Source organism: Sarcophilus harrisii, chromosome 2 (assembly GCF_902635505.1).
Source record: "Sarcophilus harrisii chromosome 2, mSarHar1.11, whole genome shotgun sequence".
Classification (NCBI taxonomy): domain Eukaryota; kingdom Metazoa; phylum Chordata; class Mammalia; order Dasyuromorphia; family Dasyuridae; genus Sarcophilus; species Sarcophilus harrisii.
In genome coordinates this window covers 223,121,405-223,138,713 of record NC_045427.1, presented here as the reverse complement: position 1 = coordinate 223,138,713, position 17,309 = coordinate 223,121,405, and the positions used below count along the sequence as shown (strand labels likewise).

At 36.5% G+C, this 17,309-nt stretch overlaps 2 protein-coding genes across 6 annotated transcripts in view; one reads left to right on the top strand and one right to left on the bottom strand.

Moving 5' to 3' along the window:
- SULF2 (sulfatase 2) overlaps positions 1–9,277 on the top strand; it is a 135,988-nt gene extending 126,711 nt beyond the window's left edge. For all 3 annotated transcript variants that reach the window (XM_023494530.2, XM_031951578.1, XM_031951579.1), the window contains 7 exons: positions 346–405; positions 1,696–1,865; positions 2,584–2,726; positions 4,350–4,473; positions 7,173–7,206; positions 7,462–7,512; positions 9,222–9,277. In XM_023494530.2, the coding sequence (XP_023350298.1) occupies positions 346–405; positions 1,696–1,865; positions 2,584–2,726; positions 4,350–4,473; positions 7,173–7,206; positions 7,462–7,512; positions 9,222–9,252 (613 nt within the window). In that variant the 3' untranslated portion in view covers positions 9,253–9,277. The remainder of the gene's footprint in view (positions 1–345; positions 406–1,695; positions 1,866–2,583; positions 2,727–4,349; positions 4,474–7,172; positions 7,207–7,461; positions 7,513–9,221) is intronic.
- Positions 9,278–10,648: 1,371 nt separating this feature from the next.
- Positions 10,649–17,309, bottom strand: part of NCOA3 (nuclear receptor coactivator 3) — a 201,851-nt gene continuing 195,190 nt past the window's right edge. For 2 of the 3 annotated variants that reach the window (XM_023494528.2, XM_023494527.2), the window contains exons 21-24: positions 16,760–17,021; positions 15,792–15,966; positions 15,167–15,308; positions 10,649–14,609 (exon numbers count right to left, since the gene is read on the bottom strand). In XM_023494528.2, coding sequence (XP_023350296.1) covers positions 14,598–14,609; positions 15,167–15,308; positions 15,792–15,966; positions 16,760–17,021 — 591 coding nt within the window. In that variant the 3' untranslated portion in view covers positions 10,649–14,597. The remainder of the gene's footprint in view (positions 14,610–15,166; positions 15,309–15,791; positions 15,967–16,759; positions 17,022–17,309) is intronic. The other variant, XM_003757705.4, reaches the window with a different exon arrangement.

Genomic DNA, 17,309 nt, shown 5'->3' with positions numbered 1-17,309 from the left:
TTTTTTCTATTTCCAGAGAGCAGAAATGGAAGTAATGGGTAATCATTACAAAGAGGCAAGCTTATATTTGCCTTGAGATGAAGAAAAAGTTCTTAGCAATTACAGTTACCTCAAAACACTTTATAGAGTTCATATATTCCCTTATAATAAAGGGCTTATTAAAAATTTGTTGGGCTGGATTAGACTTTGATTTGATACTCTAATATATAATCTGATAAATAGATGTACATGGGTTGTTGGGTCCAAAAGCTGACCCAGCCTAGGAGAAAAATGTGGGGTATAGTCAAAGAGTCAAATGTACTCTGTAAAGTCTAGCAGCTTTTATATTCAAATTCTGTTTTCCAGCTACCAGGCTAAACACAAGGGCAGACTCAAGCACAAAAATTCCATGCTGCATCCTTTCAAGTAAGTGGCAACTGGCTCTGGGAGAGACTTCAGGACTCAGACCTACTGCCTGGTTTCTTGGCAGGGGAATCAGAAAGAAATAGGGTGGATTGTTGTAGCTGGCATCCATTCTGGATCCACCTTATTTCTTAAAAAGAAAAATGATCATGACTTGAGGATACTGTTTCTTCTTAAATAACATCCCATGGCATTTCCTGTCCTACATTCTATAGGGGGTTCATCTCAGAAGAAAACTCTTTGTTAGAGAGATTCAAGAAGAGTCTGAATGTACTCTAAAGTTCTTCTCAACTCAAGTTCAGGATTTCCCTCATTGGCCCATAAAAGGGGTCTGGTTGGTTGCCTTTTAGTTGACTGAAAAATGGTTGCAACTTTCTGAAGTGTACGTACTCATGGATAAGAGAGAAAAGGACAATACACCAGTCTGGAATGTGCTGACATAAACCTGAGGACAGGAGTAAATGGGGAAAGGGAGCATTCCATTCTAGTGTTCTTGTTTGCTTTTCTGGAGGTCTCTGGAGCAGCCTTCCTTTCAGCAGATTAATCACCACAAGAATAGCCAGGGGTTAAAGTCCAAATCCTTAATTATCTCCTTCATAATCTAGTTTCCTTGCCTGGGGCCTGGGCTAGCTTTCTTAGAGGCCTTCTGGAGTCTTGGTTTCAGTGGAGAAGTTAAGGAGGCCAGGGCAGCCACCAGGAGGCTGATGAAGATGGAATCAATCTTTCTCCTTGTTTCCGAGAGCTTGAGCTCCTGCTTCCAGTCCTCTGCCTTCTCTGACACTGACTCTGGCTGAGGCTCCCAGCTTATATGCTCTCTTGCCATAGGTGTGTATCTTGTGGAACTATAGTTAAGTACTAAGTACATGTACTGAACTAGAGAACTATTAATCCCCATGCTAAACTAGATAACCATTATCTTATCAATTCCTCTGAGTTAACACCTTGTAAGAATCCTTGTTTCAGAGTTCTGGCCCATAACATTCCACCCAGGTTCTTTCAAATGCCAACTATAGTTGATAGCAGTAAGAACTGTAATTCTAATCTTAGTTCTTTTGAGTCACTTTAAACCAGTCCCTCTCTAGGACTGTTTCTTCTGTCAGAATGAGGCCAGATAATTGCCAGGAAACTTTCTCCTCTGATATCCAACTGGAGTTAATCCAATAAATTATTAGAGTAATCTAACAGAATAGAATAGGTCACTTTTTATGAGGAGACTGGGTTAAACTGTATGGTAGGCAATATCTTCAGTCTCTCTCTCCTCCTTTCCCTCTCCCTCCCCACTGCTGTACCCAGGAAAGCCATGCAGGAGAAAGACAAGGTGTGGTTGCTGAGGGAACAAAAAAGAAAGAAGAAACTCCGCAAGCTGTTGAAGAGATTGAAGAACAATGATACCTGCAGCATGCCCGGACTTACCTGCTTCACCCATGACAACCAGCACTGGCAGACAGCTCCTCTGTGGACATGTGAGTGGTTCTGAATCCCAGCTGCTATGAGGAACTCATATTACCTCTAGAATCCTTGGTGTGGCAAAGTTTTTCTCCTAAAATTTCTTAAAGCCTGCTCCATATTTTCATATATATAATTGAAGCTTGTCCCTCATAACTATGTGTGGTAGTAGAAGTACTTGGACTTGGAGTTCACAGTCCCAGTTTCCAGTCCCCCACTCGTCATTTGCTATATCATTTTGAGCAAGACACAGTTTCTCCTAGCCACAATTTCCAACTGAAGAGAAGAGGATGAAAAGGAAATAAAGGGCATGGATTATTGTCCCTATTTAACATCTGAAGGAAAACTGATACAGAAAGAGGGAAACAGAATGCTTCAAGTCAACTAAGAATTAATGCTGGGACAAGAATCTGAATCTGCAACTTAATTCCCTTTTATCACACAAGTCCTGGACCATCTAAGGGTCAGAGTAGCAACAAAGAAAGGAGGAAAGCATTTAAATTCATTCCCATCTGCAGCTGTCCAGCTTAGGTTCCATACCTTAATAATCTCTAAACTGCTGGGATCCCAAGGATAAAATCTAAAGGCAGATTCTATACACAGGGGGTAAAGATTAGGCTCTGCCATTCCTATGCCATATTTCTAAAGGAACAAGTTCACTGTCCCCTGCCCTTTACCTCTTGCAGAATGGCTCATGCTGCTTCTTCCTTTATTTATTTATTTTTTTGGCTGCAGTGGGGCCTTTCTGTGCCTGTACCAGTGCCAACAACAACACGTATTGGTGCATGAGGACAATCAACGAAACACACAATTTTCTGTTCTGTGAATTTGCTACAGGCTTCCTGGAATATTTTGATCTCAACACTGATCCCTACCAGGTATAGGATTCACTTTCAATCTCACCTATATTAAGTAATTTTCGATAGAAAGCAAGGAGTAGACATTGGGCTTCAACTTTCCACTGCAGGGTTCAAACACAATTGAATAAGAGGCATTTGGGTGATAAAATCTGTTATATAGCCAAGTCAAGTAGCTAAGGAACTCACCCCAAGAGGAGTCACACCAATGGTTGATGGTCAGTTTAGAGGGTTCCAAGAATCTGTGTAGTTTAATATTTTTTATCAGTAACTTGGATAGGTATGAATTGCATGTTTGTTAAATTTTTGGTTTAAATTCAGCAAACATTTATTAAGCACCTACAATGTGCAAGTGTACTGGCAATACAAAAATAAAATAAAGTCTATTATACTCAAAGGATATGTCGTTCAGCAGAGAGAACCAATTTGAGAAGGGCAAGCACACTTCCAACTAGATAAGGTCAGGGAAATTTTCTCAAAGGAGGTGGCACATGAAATAACACTTTGAAGAAAGCTTTCTCTCCATCCACGATGCTATACTCCCGTTGCTCACTGAGTTTATATAGCTGACTTCCAAAGTAAAACCTTTAAAATGCAGAAGGTTGTTTTCACATATTAAAAGGCTTGATGGAAGGTTAAACTACAGCGCTCACAAATGAACTAGCTAGTATGTGGAACCCAACCTGATCAAGTGGATGCAATGAATAATGTAATACTAGTACTACTGTTCATATTGTTGTAATTATTTTAAGGTTCACAAAATGTTTCCCTTCTAACACCCCATAATCCTTTTAAAGTAAGTAAAGCAAGTATTATTTTTCCCCATGGTCACACAGATACTGGTACAGTCCAGATTCAAAGCCAGCATTTATTTCCATTTATACCAGTGTTGAGTTGTGAGAATTGAGGGTTGAGAAATCCCCTGACAGCAATGGGATCCCCTTGGCCAGTCACAGGCTTTGTGAAAGAATTCAAAAACCCCAATGAATACAGGCTTGAGGTTTGTGACAAGAATGGATTTATTACACTAAAACAGCTTTCTTAGTGGGCAAAATCCTATTAGGATAATTTTGCAAAGGTTTTAACAAAGATGAGTCTACACTGAGAAAAAAATATCTTCATCAGTGGCAAACCTGTTAGGAGTTCTCGGAAATGTCTGGACATATAGTGCTAGATATATTGGGGCTGCTTTAGTCTGGGGGGGGGGGGAGGGGGGAGAGAGAAGGGAGGGATGGGGCAGGGAATCTCCCCATGAATCTGAGAGACTAATTTTCAACTCAATAGGGCATAGACCATACCCCAGGCTGTGATTTAAATTGAATTGAGATTACTTGAATTGAATGAGATTACTTGAATTGAATGCGATTACTTATCTAGGACTTTCTTTTATGGATGGGAAGTGTGTCCCTCCCAGAGGCCTGAGGGTATGAGACCTCCCAAAGATTCTTTTCCAACCCTACTCCCCCCCCCAAAAAAAAAAGATTAAAGGGGACACAGTTTACTCACCAGAATGACAGCCAATGAAAAATTTATAGAACATTTTTTTTACCAATTAAGTTAGTAAAAGTTGACACAAGACAATGGAAGAAAATACTTCAGCCTTAAAATGTTTTTCTAACAACTTACTTTTCTTATAATCACAAGCTGATTAATGCAGTGAATACACTGGATAGAGATATTCTCAATCAACTGCATGTACAGCTTATGGAGCTCCGGAGCTGCAAGGGGTACAAACAATGCAACCCTAGAACTCGAAACATGGACCTTGGTAAGTACCCTAACTCATCTTCTCCCTCAACTCCAATATCTTGCCCTTGTCCCCAATTATATAAACACTCTCCAGGGAACCTTAATGCCTTAAGGTGATAGTGTTATTCGAGCAGTCATACTCTCAAATTGTAGAAGCAGTCTCTTTCTTAGACAGTATGACTTGGAAAGTGCAATAATGTTTTCTTTGCGGGGAAGGTGACTAGAGAGACTTGTTTGGCTAAATAAAACCAATTTATTTGCCAGATCACCCTAAATCAGCCTTTCCTCAAGATGCAACTCATGAAAAAGGAAGCAAAGACCCTGAAAGAGGCCTGTTTCCCCATTCCAGAATAGACCATCCAGAATAGTCTCAAATGAAAAGAGAGCAGACAGAGGAAAAAGGCCTTAAAGTTACAGTTATTGAGGATAACATCCACTATTCCTACATTGTGTTAAGACAAATCAGATCACAGTCCTGAAGCAATGAGAACTCAAACTAAAGATAAAGACAAAACCTCTATCCAAAGCAACTTCTAAAATCTGAAATCTAAAAATTTTAAATAAAAAATTAGAATAGGAAGGAAGTCTTTTCTGGTCTTTGCCCTAAGGGCTGTAAGAAAACAGTTGTCACAATACTATATGATGACCAGTTCTGATGGACCAGGCCATCCTCAGCAACGAGATTAACCAAATCATTTCTAATGGAGCAGTAATGAACTGAACTAGCTATGCCCAGAAAAAGAACTCTGGGAGATGACTATAAACTATTACATTGAATTCCCAATCCCTATATTTATGCACACCTGCATTTTTGATTTCCTTCACAAGCTAATTGTACAATATTTCAGAGTCTGATTCTTTTTGTACAGCAAAATAACGTTTTGGTCATGTATACTTATTGTGTATCTAATTTATATTTTAATATATTTAACATCTACTGGTCATCCTGCCATCTAGGGGAGGGGGTAGGGGGGAAAGAGGTGAAAAATTGGAACAAGAGGTTTGGCAATTGTTAATGCTGTAAAGTTACCCATGTATATATCCTGTAAATAAAAGGCTATTAAATAAAATAAAATAAAATAAAATAAAATAAAATAAAATAAAATAAAATAAAAAAAAAAAAAGAAAAGAAATTGGAATACCTAAGGATGACCAACTGAAAGTTAAGTGACTGTGGCTCACTGAGACTTTTATGTGAGGATTTTCTTGGAATGAGTAAAAAATATGGCCTTGTCACAATTTTTAAAATCTCAAAGCTTATATAATGTAACCATGTAGGATCTGCTGTTTAACCTGGACCTCTAATAACACATCCATGTAAATAAACTAAAAAAATTATTAAAATAAAATTAATGAGACCATCAAAAAAAAAAAAAAAAAAAAAAAAAGAAAACAGTTGTCAGGAACTAAGCAGTGTCTCTTCTGGTAGAGTCCATTGCCTCCCCAAATGAATTAAATAGATGACTATACTATCAGAATTCCATGATTTTTTACAATAGGCTACTAATCCTGGAACCAAGGAAAATGGATCTCTAACTACAATAGAAAATTTCTATTCATGTTTGAGATACTAGTAAGATGTACCAGATCCCTGCTCAAGTTCTACATAGACTATGTGTCTAAAGCTAGTATTTGGCCCACTGGAGCAATGACATAGAATCCTGCCCATTTGAAATATGCCCACCATATTTTCTTCTATAAAAATTTGAAAGAGATTATCGCTATAATCCTTTTAAAAAACCTAAATCTTAAGATAGATTTCCAATTAGTCACTGAACCAACAAATACAAGTGACACAAATTACCAATATAAGTAGAAGAGAGATCCTTTTGATGAGGTGAAGTCTAGTTTTGGGGGCTCCTGGTATAGAAACCAAAATATGATGAGGTTTAGGTTTTGGGGTTCCCTTTCATAGGAAATCAGTCTAGATTTAGGGAACCAAAATGAGATTAGGGTTTCTGGTGGTCAGGGAGTTAAATGATAAGGTCTAGTGGCAGGTTCGGGGTTCAGGGAACCAAATGGAGAGGTTTGGCCCCCCTGCACCCCTTTGAGATTCAGCGCAAGGGTAGGGAGTTTGGGGGAAACCCCTTCTAGAGGCGCAGAGATTCTTTGTAAAGGAATTTACAGACCCGAAAACCTAGATTGATAAAAAATTTATTTTAGGGATTGGGAAGTAAGGTTAGAAATCCTGACAGAGAGGTATAAGGTCTTGTTAGGGAAATAGGTGAAGATAAAGAGAGGGTAACCTTGGTAAAGAATATTATCCAGTGGGCAGAGGCTTCCTTGGCTTAGCATGGCATGTTTAGAACTCTGCAAAGAGAGGATTTTAAATTGACTCTTTTATAATAGGAGTTTTGGGTACAAGCTGAAGGGGACTACTGGGTGGAGTCCCAAGTTAGCTCAGCTACAAGTTGGGTTTCAGCTTGAGCTGGAATTTGAATAGAATTGAATGAATTTCTTTAATTGAATAGGGTTGGAATTCTTTTGCTTAGGACTGAACCAACCCCACCTAGATAACAGAATGAAACTGTCTTGTTTCCCTCAGCGGGATCCCTCACTGAGGCAGAGTTGAAGGAGCTTTTATCCTTCAAGGAGTTTCAGAGTTTTGGGGTCTCTTCCTCACTTTGATTGCAATTTGATGGTTATTTCTAATCTGTGAACAGTCTTTATTTTTTCCAGGATATCCATTGACAACCTCTTTATTTCCCTTTCATTTAGGACTTAAAGATGGGGGAAGCTATGAGCAATACAGGTATTTTCACTTTTTCTGTAAATTTTAAATAAATATAAAAGTTTTCTTCCTATTGTTTTCCCAACTCCACTTTGAAATAATCTATTCTTCTCTTCTTTCCTCTGTGGAATTTTCACATCACTGCCATGACCCCAAATTAGGGATTATTCATTTCTAGTTGTCACCTTTCATTCCTTTTTAGGGTGGTTTGGACTTTATTCTTCTTGGTGCTTAACTTTTTTTTTTCCTTTTCTTTTTAATTTCTTGAAAATCTAGGCAGTTTCAGCGTCGAAAATGGCCTGACATGAAAAGACCTTCTAAGTCACTGTAAGTAACAGTAATTCTTGTTTCTTTTTGCAATCCTTCTGGTTTTCTTGCCATTTTTCAGCTTCTAGTAGCACTGGTCTAGCCCCGAAATGACATGAAAAAAAAATATATTTTTTATTTCATTTACTTTCAATATATCCCTGCTTCCTCAAAAACTATTTTAAGCAAAACAAAAAATGTAACATTCTCATAAAAGAAAAGAAATTGTTTTCAAGCAATAATCTTGCATCCCCAAAGCTATGACAAGCAGAATACAAACCCAGGCAAGTCCTGTATTCATTTTGAAAGGCTTCAGATTTGAGTTGGGGATGTCTCCTTTGATCCAAAGAATAACTGCCTAGTCAAGTTCAGAGAAACATGTAGCTTCAGAGTGAATGTTTTCAAGATAACCTACCAAGTTGTGGATGCAATATCTGCACCAAGAAATCAGGGATCCCTGTGTGATCATAGCATTTCCTAAAAGTGGGAGTTATATGAAACCATCTCTTTCCCTTTTGAAAATGTATTTGAATACTCTACTGGGAAGTAGGAAGAACAGAAGTCTAAGACAAAGGAAAGGAAGCATTAGTGTAAGACTCTAAAGAAATATAGTGTCTACTGCCCCACCATCACAATGATATGCATGGTTTTAAGCTTGTGGCATTTATCTTCCTTCCCTCAACTTAGTTCTGATGTCATTCTACTATGTTAAAATGACATAGTAGATTTAAATAAATCCTGTGGGCAATGAATGGCAGGAAAATAATGCTAATGATCTTAACATTTTTAGTGTAATCAAACAGGATGATTGGACAAGGGGTTAAGTATCCATATTGAAAAGATTGCAAACGTACTAGAATTAAATGCTTGATTTTAATAGCATAATGATAGTGAGTTCTGCCATAATACTTGTTTCAAATTTATTCTAACTCAAGTGATATATTAGGGAATATTTTGAATAAAATTCTGCAGTTATTACTATATTTCTTTTTCCTCTGAGAAACTATTTTAGATCTTTGTATTTTAAGTTTGCTTATGTTTGTTTTCTTCCACAAGAAACAGAAAAAACAGAGAAAATTGTACTATTTTACAGTAATTCACAAGTTGCAATCTTTCCAATCCCCACTTCTACAAGCAAACTACAAGTCTTTTTATCAAAATAGAATGCCATATTTATTATCTCTCTTAAGGTGCAGCAGGAGCAACAGTAAGTTGAGAAAGGTTGATTTATCCTCCAATCTGAGTGCAGACTCAGTAGCAGCCCACATGCTGTGGACACTGCCATTATTTATTGTAGTATTTATGTATTTCTTAACTATTTAACATGAATAAAACTTTGCTTTTATTAAATTCCAATCTTTTCTTTTTGTATGTGCCACCAACAACGTTCTTGAGCCTTGTGCCCTAACCCTATTTTTTCCATAAGCCCCATGGTTTCTAACTGCACATTTTGCAATACTGAAATGATTTTTAAGTACACATAGGAGAACTGACTATAGACTATAAAAATATTAGTTGATTAAAAGTTAGGATGGAGTAAAAGAAAATCTATTTGATAATGTTGATAATCATCATTTTAGGCATATATATAAAGGTTCTCCTCTATCTTTGTTCCATAACAAATAGTTTTCTTCCCAAATTTAAGAAAACTAAGACTTATTAGAGAGTAACAGAACATCTGCAAACAATACAGCATCCTAATACTGATACTCTTTTTCCACCCCCAACAGAGGACAACTATGGGAAGGATGGGAGGGCTAAGCTCCAAAAGCTGGTTCTCAGAGAAGAAAGATGTCCACTGGCCAGAAAGCCAAACTTTTACAGATACTGTGTATGATTTCAGTAAGACTTCCACTGTTGTACTGGAGAACTTTGGGGCTGAGGTAGGTAGAATATGCCACTGTTAACATGCTATAAAGAGATCTAGTGGATTCTAGAGGACATCCAGAAAGAACAGGGATCCTTTTAGAACTCCACTGGCACACCTGCTTTTGCTTTGGACTATATACCTCACCAGCTGCACAAAAAGCATTTTTATTCCAAGAAGTCACCACTAACATTGAGTTGCTAAAGGGAAAATGAAACTATAAGTGTCATACGGTATCCAACATTGAAAATCCCCCAAGGGCAAAATCCACAAGAATTTTTAAAACTACAGTGAAACTCCATTTCAAAAATCCTTACTTCATAAAGCGTATTAACAGGCAGAGAAAGAAGGTTCTATCTATCAAGTCAAGTGAAACAGGAACACTGCACCTAGAAAAATGGACTTTTTTTTTTCCTTTTTGCTTAAAATCAGAGTAAGCAGTAAGTAGAAGATTACCAGTAAAAAGGTGTCACAAAAGACTCAAGAACACTTGGACAAAAGTGGACACACAATCACCGTTTCTTGTTTCCTCTGAGGAAACTGTTTTAGCTCACTGTATATAAGTATGACCAACCTATTACACATCGATTATCAATTTCAAGATGGGCAGTGTAAATAAATATTCAATACCGTTCAAGTCAAGAGGAAATTCTTTAAAGTTGTGAAGATTTTTTTGTCAATAAATTGTGGAATGCCCAGATACCGTTTCTTTAAATGTTGCCTTGTTACCACATACTTCCAGGAATGACCATTTTTAAAGTACTGCAAAGAAAATGCAGTTAATGTATGTCCTAAGTTTTAATGAAATCCTATTTGTACAGAAACTTTTTTTAGTGTGAGTATTGTATTGTTCACAAACCCAAACCATTGTATTAGATGTCTGTGTTTGTAGGTTTTTTTGTTTTGTTTTGTTTTGTTTTGGGGGGGAGAGGGGAAGATTTCACCACGCATATGCTCTGTGAAGATATACAGTTAGCAGCATGAAGGGACTTTCTGATGGGGAAAATCTTACCTTGAAATTTCTTTTGATATATGGGGAACAGATCCAGTGATAAAGTTCCAATGAACAATTGTAAAGCTTTTCCCCTGATTATAAAGACAGTGAAAAGTATAATCCAGACTCTACCCCCTCCCTCCTAAAAGTCTATCTTTAGCAGCTAGTCATTATTCCTTTGTAGCTTTCTTATGAGCTGTTATACACAAGAATTTATCATTACTTACATTTTAGAGTCCTTAAATGTCATAACAAAAAAGGGATGTAAAGACCAACCATACCTTTTTTGTAAAAAGTTTTTCTTACCAGATGCGTGAATTTCATGTTACTTAAGTAGCCAATGTGGATGAAAAGTGCTGAGTAAAATTGTCAGGGTCCAGCTTTAAATAGAAACCTTTATTTACATTGACATTAACATCCAAAAACAATCGATCAGAAAAGCAGTCATAGCTTAACAACCCAGCCATCTTATAAATCATCCCATGGGGTTTGGATTTTTTGCAGTGTAAAGAAAGATACAGATATTTCAAGCAATACTTAATGTAAACTACATTTAAATTTAATTCATTCTCAATACTGTAAGTGTTCTCCTGAGAATTTTTAAATATTGCTCTCAGAATTACATACAATTTTATGATTGCTGTATCATTTCCACCATCTTTAAAATTCCACATATTAATCAAAACAACAACACAAAAACCTTAAAGAAAAAACCCCTGCACATTACAAAATGTAACATTCAAAAGGTTTGTCTTATAGCAGGAAAAAAAAAAAAGCTATCATTCCCTTGCTATTCAAAGCAAATATCTGGGATGCTATTAATTCTTTAACCAGCTCACACATGTGCAGTTTCTGTGGTTAAAAAGGAGACCAGCAGACAGATATTAAAAGTGATTTCCCTGCAGCAGGTTAAAGTAGCCATTGCTAGCATTCAAATGGCCTCACTTTCCAAATCAAAGGATTTTCCTAACAAGTGTTTTCCTGTGAAACGGAATTGGGGGGGAAATCCCACCTCAACCGTCTTTTAACTCTTAAACACTTTAGTACTAAGAATGCTGTTTGTATTCTACACTTTTCTTTCAGTCCAGACAAATGATTCATAAATGGCACTGTCATGAGAAAATCATTAACAATGCAATTTCTTTTTTTTTTTTTTAAAAAGGAAGGAACATTTATTTCTTTTATATCACATTTTGAGCTTTATAAAAAAAAATATATCTTTGGATTCAGCAAAAAAGTAAATACTGGTAATACCCAACATTCTAAAATCAGATGAAGGTAGAATTTCTTGTACATCCTTCAGGTAAAGGATGTTTTAGAAAAGGGAAATAGGGAAGTAGAAGAGGGTCAGAAAAAATAGTAAGAGAATTTTTCCAAAAAAAAAAAAAAAAAAAAAAAAGCAAAAAGGACAGGATGTACAAAGTCATCAAATTTGCAGGTATCACTGATATAATAAACAAGTATAAAATGTTTAAAGAGTCTGGCAGGTTTTAGACTAAATATAAAAAGTAGGGAGAAGAGAGCTGCCTTCCTTCTAGTGCCTGACTATGTAAATCTACCCTGGAAATCAGTTCTGAAGAGATCTCAAAGGGATGGGGGGCCGGTGTTTAGAGCAAAAAAGATAAGAGCACCATTCTCTTTGTTAAAAGACAAAGATAAGTCAAATAGGGAAACTTACACACCCCAAGAAGAGAATCCATGACTTAAGGGATGGTAAGAAGGAAGAAGATTTCCTAGAGGGGCAGCTAGCTGGTAGCATAGAGGGGAGAGCACTGGGCCTGGAATCAGGAAGACCTGAGTTCAAATTCATCCTGACTAGCTCTGTGACCCTGGGCAAGGTATTTAACTTCTATCTATCTGCTTAGTTTTCTCATCTGTAAAATTGGGATCATAATGACACCTACCTAAGATGATTTTTGTGAAAGTACTTGGCACAGAGCCCAGTACAAAACAGGTGTAATAAAAACTTGCCTTTCCCTACTATGAACATAGTTCTTCAAATGAGTCAAGTCTTGAAAGTGCAATCCTTTAAAGTTCACACATCTGCTGTCTTCTGATACGAATCAAATTTATGGCAAATGGGGTGTTGGGTTTTTATTTGCAAGAGGGAAACTGGTAAGGGAATACAAAAAGAGACCCATTAAAATAATTGACATCTTACTCCTATATACATTAACCTAAAGAGAGGATGGTGGTTTATCACTAATTTTAAGTCATAGACTTAATTAGACCTATATTAACATTCAAATTGTTCCCCCTCCAACCCCATTTCAATAACAGCTTTGGAAATTCATGTTCACAACTGCTGAAGACTTATTTTCAGGAAACTTGGTGAAATCTAATTTACTGACAACCACCTTGTAAATATGGCATACCAGAATGTTAGGAATATTATTATAAACCCACTGACAATGCCAAAACTGAAGTCTGAAATTAAAGACTAAAATAACAGGTAACCTGCATAAAATGGTTTTACGTTGTATCTTCTCTTCCCTTCCCTTCCACTAACTGCCAATTGGTGCTGGTATCAAAAACAAGACCCGGGCAATTATCATATCTGATGTATGGACAATCCAGAGTTGACATTAGAGACCAAAGTTAATGTAATTCACTAAAGGGTTAGAACTGACCAGAAAAGCCAGTTTTGTTCACAGGGGCATAGGGAAAAGAACAATCCTAACTAAGACAACATAGAAAATTAACAAACTCATAGTAACGAATAGGCTGTTGTTTACATGGGTTTGAGGCAATGACAAAGCCTATGTCATTCATCTACTCCCTGACTGAAAAGGCAATGTGTTTAAGTTAAAAAAAAAAAAATACCCTGAATTGCTGTCATACAATTCACGGAGAGCTGAAAAAGGCAGAGCTCTTTTTCTTGTCGGATCACACTATATTTTTAAAAACTAAAATAATACCCTCCCCCCACCCAAAAAAAATTTAACAAAGTGCTTAGTTTAGGTGGAGAAAAAGCAATTATGACTGCCTAACACTAGATGAATCATCTTCTTAGCTTTTAAAAAAAGATGGAAATGAGTGAGGTGTCCAAGACTGTAGGAGGGGAAAGATAAAGGTTGCCACCATCCCCCATCCCACCCCCTCACAGGTCATTAAATTAAGAATGTCGTCTTTTTTTTTTTAACCTCACTATGCTCAGCTTACAGAAATCAACACTGTTAAATATTTAGCTTCACAAACTCTGCAAAAATGAGTTCTTGTGACCTACAAAAAATTATATATATGTACACATAATACAATATCTTAACGATTGTATTTACAAAAACCTATTCACAGAAACAGACTGCAAATTTCTGATTCAGACTGCAGTACCCGGCCTTGGGTTTTCTGAAATTGATTTTTAAAAAGGATTATTGCTCTACCATATAGGCAAAGTGTGACATTATCCAGTCCTTTTCGAGTTTACACAGTTCCTGCCCGATGGATTAGCTCGGACTGAGAACATGATACAGCTCGCCATAAGACCTCAAAAATATTGCATTAATCCATTACTTTCTATATAAAGTGCACTCAGCTGCACATTAGCATGTAAATATTAGCCACTATTGCAATTAAATACTGTAATTTCTATTTTTCTTTCTGCAAAGCTTTCTGCATCAGTCATAATCTGGAATATTAGATGCTAGTGATAATCCTAAAGGAATGAGAGGGCATAACCATCAATTTGGGAGTCCAAAACCCATATAAAGTTGATGACATGACCTCAAGTATTCTGATTAACTGGGTATATGAAGTTATGAGAGGACTGTTCACCAATGAAAAAAAGCCTCAAGGCTGGGAACTACATTCTGTGTCAGACATTGCTACTAGAGAAACCAGACTTTTCTATCCCACAACTTCTCCACTTTCTTTGGCCTGCCTAAGTTTAAAGGGCTTTGGATAGCAAGGCAGAAAGAAATAATAACACACAGGGAGTCTACCATATGTACTAAAATGCCATTGCCAGATTCACATCTCTAGAGACAGAATGCCAAAAATATTTATGTCCATTGCTTAATATACCACAATATACAGAAAAACAGGTAGACAATGTTTTAGTTCATGACCCAGTTCTGTTCAAATGAAGTTACTTGAGATACCTTAATGAAGATTTGGGAGAAATAGGTCCTTTCCATAAATGAGATGCCACTAACAAACAATGTGGAACCCTTTACTCTATCTCCTTAAAATACTAGTGCAGAGACTTTTGTACAGTGATTTTCAGTGGGAGGTTCTGGACTTCAGGTGTCAGCAGTATTTCTGCAAAAAATCAAAGAAAAGAGTTAAAACATCTATTCTGTATACTTCATAATACCCATGTTTATACTTGTAAATAACAAAATGTCTATTTAATTTGTCCTCATATGATTCTTTGCTTTTACTCATTACTAAATTACTCAATTTACTTTGCAATAACTCATATGATTCTTTGCTTTTACTCAATTAAATTTTACACATTTCATTGGTTCAAATCAATAAATTTGAAGCCTAGCAAAAAGATTATGCCCTCTAATGCAAGTCATCACCATATGAAAAGTAGACACATAGACTATCAAAAACTATCAGAAGGGCCCTTGGCACAGTGGAGCTGGTTTAACAACACAGACATTAAGAGTAGATAGATTCCAAAGATACGAAGTACAATCCTCTTCTGTCATAAGGAAAAATAATGACCAAAAGAAAAGAAGTTTCTAATCCACAGACATAACTAATTAGGGAAAGAGCCAAGATGCTACTACACAGATGTCTCTAGCAGCATTTTAAAACAAGTTAACATTACCAAAGAGTGATTTTAAAAAAAATTAAGATTTCTATACCTGATCCGGACCCATGGGCATCCCAGACATGGGCATAGAATTCATGTTTATTTGTCCAATGTGGCCACTGTTACCATTCATGTGCATCATACCATAAGGAGCAGGACTACCTTGGGGGGGAAACTGCTGCTGTGGAAATGAACTGAAAATCAGAAAGAACCATTACCTTCTATGTCCTTTTATTTTGTTACAAACACTATGCAAAAAAGAGAATGTCAGGAAAGCCTGGGTAATAAAATCAAAAACCTTTTATCCCTATTTCTGTACTTACAAAAAGAATACTTAAAGACAGATACCCAGAAAATCTGCTGAAGAGCACTAATTTATTTACCATGGCTTTAACCACATTTGCTTTCAAAACAAATACAGAAAATAGGTCCAAGTATATCATTATGGCATTCTCTGAAGTAAAAAAAACCCAAAATCTCACATTTAGTTTTATGGTTCAAGGCCAATATCCCTAAATGGAAAATACAAAGAAAGTACACATTATTGGGTCTCAGAATGTAAGTCTAAAAGATTTTTAAAGTCACCTAATATCACTGACAAAACACATTTTTAATAGAACCAATAGTAGCTGAGTGTGTAGGAAGTTCATTACTACATATCCAAATACGGTATTCACCTGTTCCTGGACAAGGTTCCTGATGGCCAGCCCTTCATTTCGGGGGACTGATACATTGGTGCAGTCTGAGGATGCTGCATCATGGGGTTCTGGGAGGCACCAATTCTTGATGACATCATTGCACTGGGAGGACTAGATACTCTGCTAAAAGCAGGATCTGATTGTTGGCTCATTCCTTATAAACAAAAATAAAACAATTTGTTGGTTTAGGTTGTAAAGTTTTTTTATGAAGCAAAACAATTATTCAAATACTAATCCATAAGATTACTGCACTAATTTCTCTAAAGAATAGTGTGAGCAAAAGTTAGAAGTGAGGAGAGGGTTATGCTACAGGTCCTCTATTCCTACAATATGCACAGATTCTCTTGATCCCACAAGAACCATAATAAGTAACTTACTTACAATAGGAAAATAGCCACATTTCTTAAAATTAGTCTGCTTTTCTTTCTAAACATTTACAATTACTGAACAAACTTATGTAAATAGACAATTTACTGCTTGAGATAAGTGGATGTACAAGGAGAATATTTTTTCTAGTAGGTAATAGTCTTTCCCCAACATTTTCCAATTTATGCCCCTGCCCACTCCTACAGCTCCCACTTCTAAATAATCTGCAAAGGTTGATAACAAGTAAATAATATTCCAAAAGTACTCATTTATATTGTCAGGCACAATTTAATAATGGTTTATTCCTCTAGCAGGTCTTAATAAAACCTAAGCCTTCAACAATATAGAACTAACATTTTTTTTTAAAGAAAACAATTTTACACTTCTTCAAAACTTAATTTGACTGAAGAAAAGATAATATAGTGAAAATATGTCGAGTAAATTTAGTAACAATTTGCTTGAAACCAATGGTGAAAAATATTGGTTTAAGTTTTTGCTTGTTTGAATAGTCTGAACCAGTTTTAGGCAATCTATAGTATGTATTCCTTTAAGGAAGACAAGTTTTCTTTTGTGAAATTTACCATAATTTGGTGGGTATGAAAACTGTTGTGGAGGAGCTTGTGGCATCGAGGTCCCAGCCAAAGCACCATCCATGCTAGCTGAAGCAGTCACATTAGGGGGAGGGCTGAAGGTCTGTGTCTGTTGCTGTTGCTGCTGCTGCTGCTGTTGCTGCTGCTGCTGCTGCTGCTGCATCATCATTGCCATCCGGTGCTGTCTGATGTGATGACTAATTAGCTCTCTGCTGCGTTGGGCTACCATCTGGGCATTGAGAAAACCCTGCTGCTAATCAGGAGAAAAATTAAAAACATATGTGAAGAACAAACTGATCTGATCTTGATCAAGAACCCAAAAGGCATTATACATACAAATCATGTGGAAGATAGGGATTCCAAGAGGGTTTTCAATGGAATTATATATGACACTATACAATTGTCATATACATTGCAGAGAAAATACCAAGACCTTCAAGCTTTTTGTGAACATTCTGAAATAAGTCATGGGAAGCTGGTAGCTGTTTAAATCAACAGAAGGAAAATGTTTCCAAAGCAAAGAACTTAAAAACTAATTCAG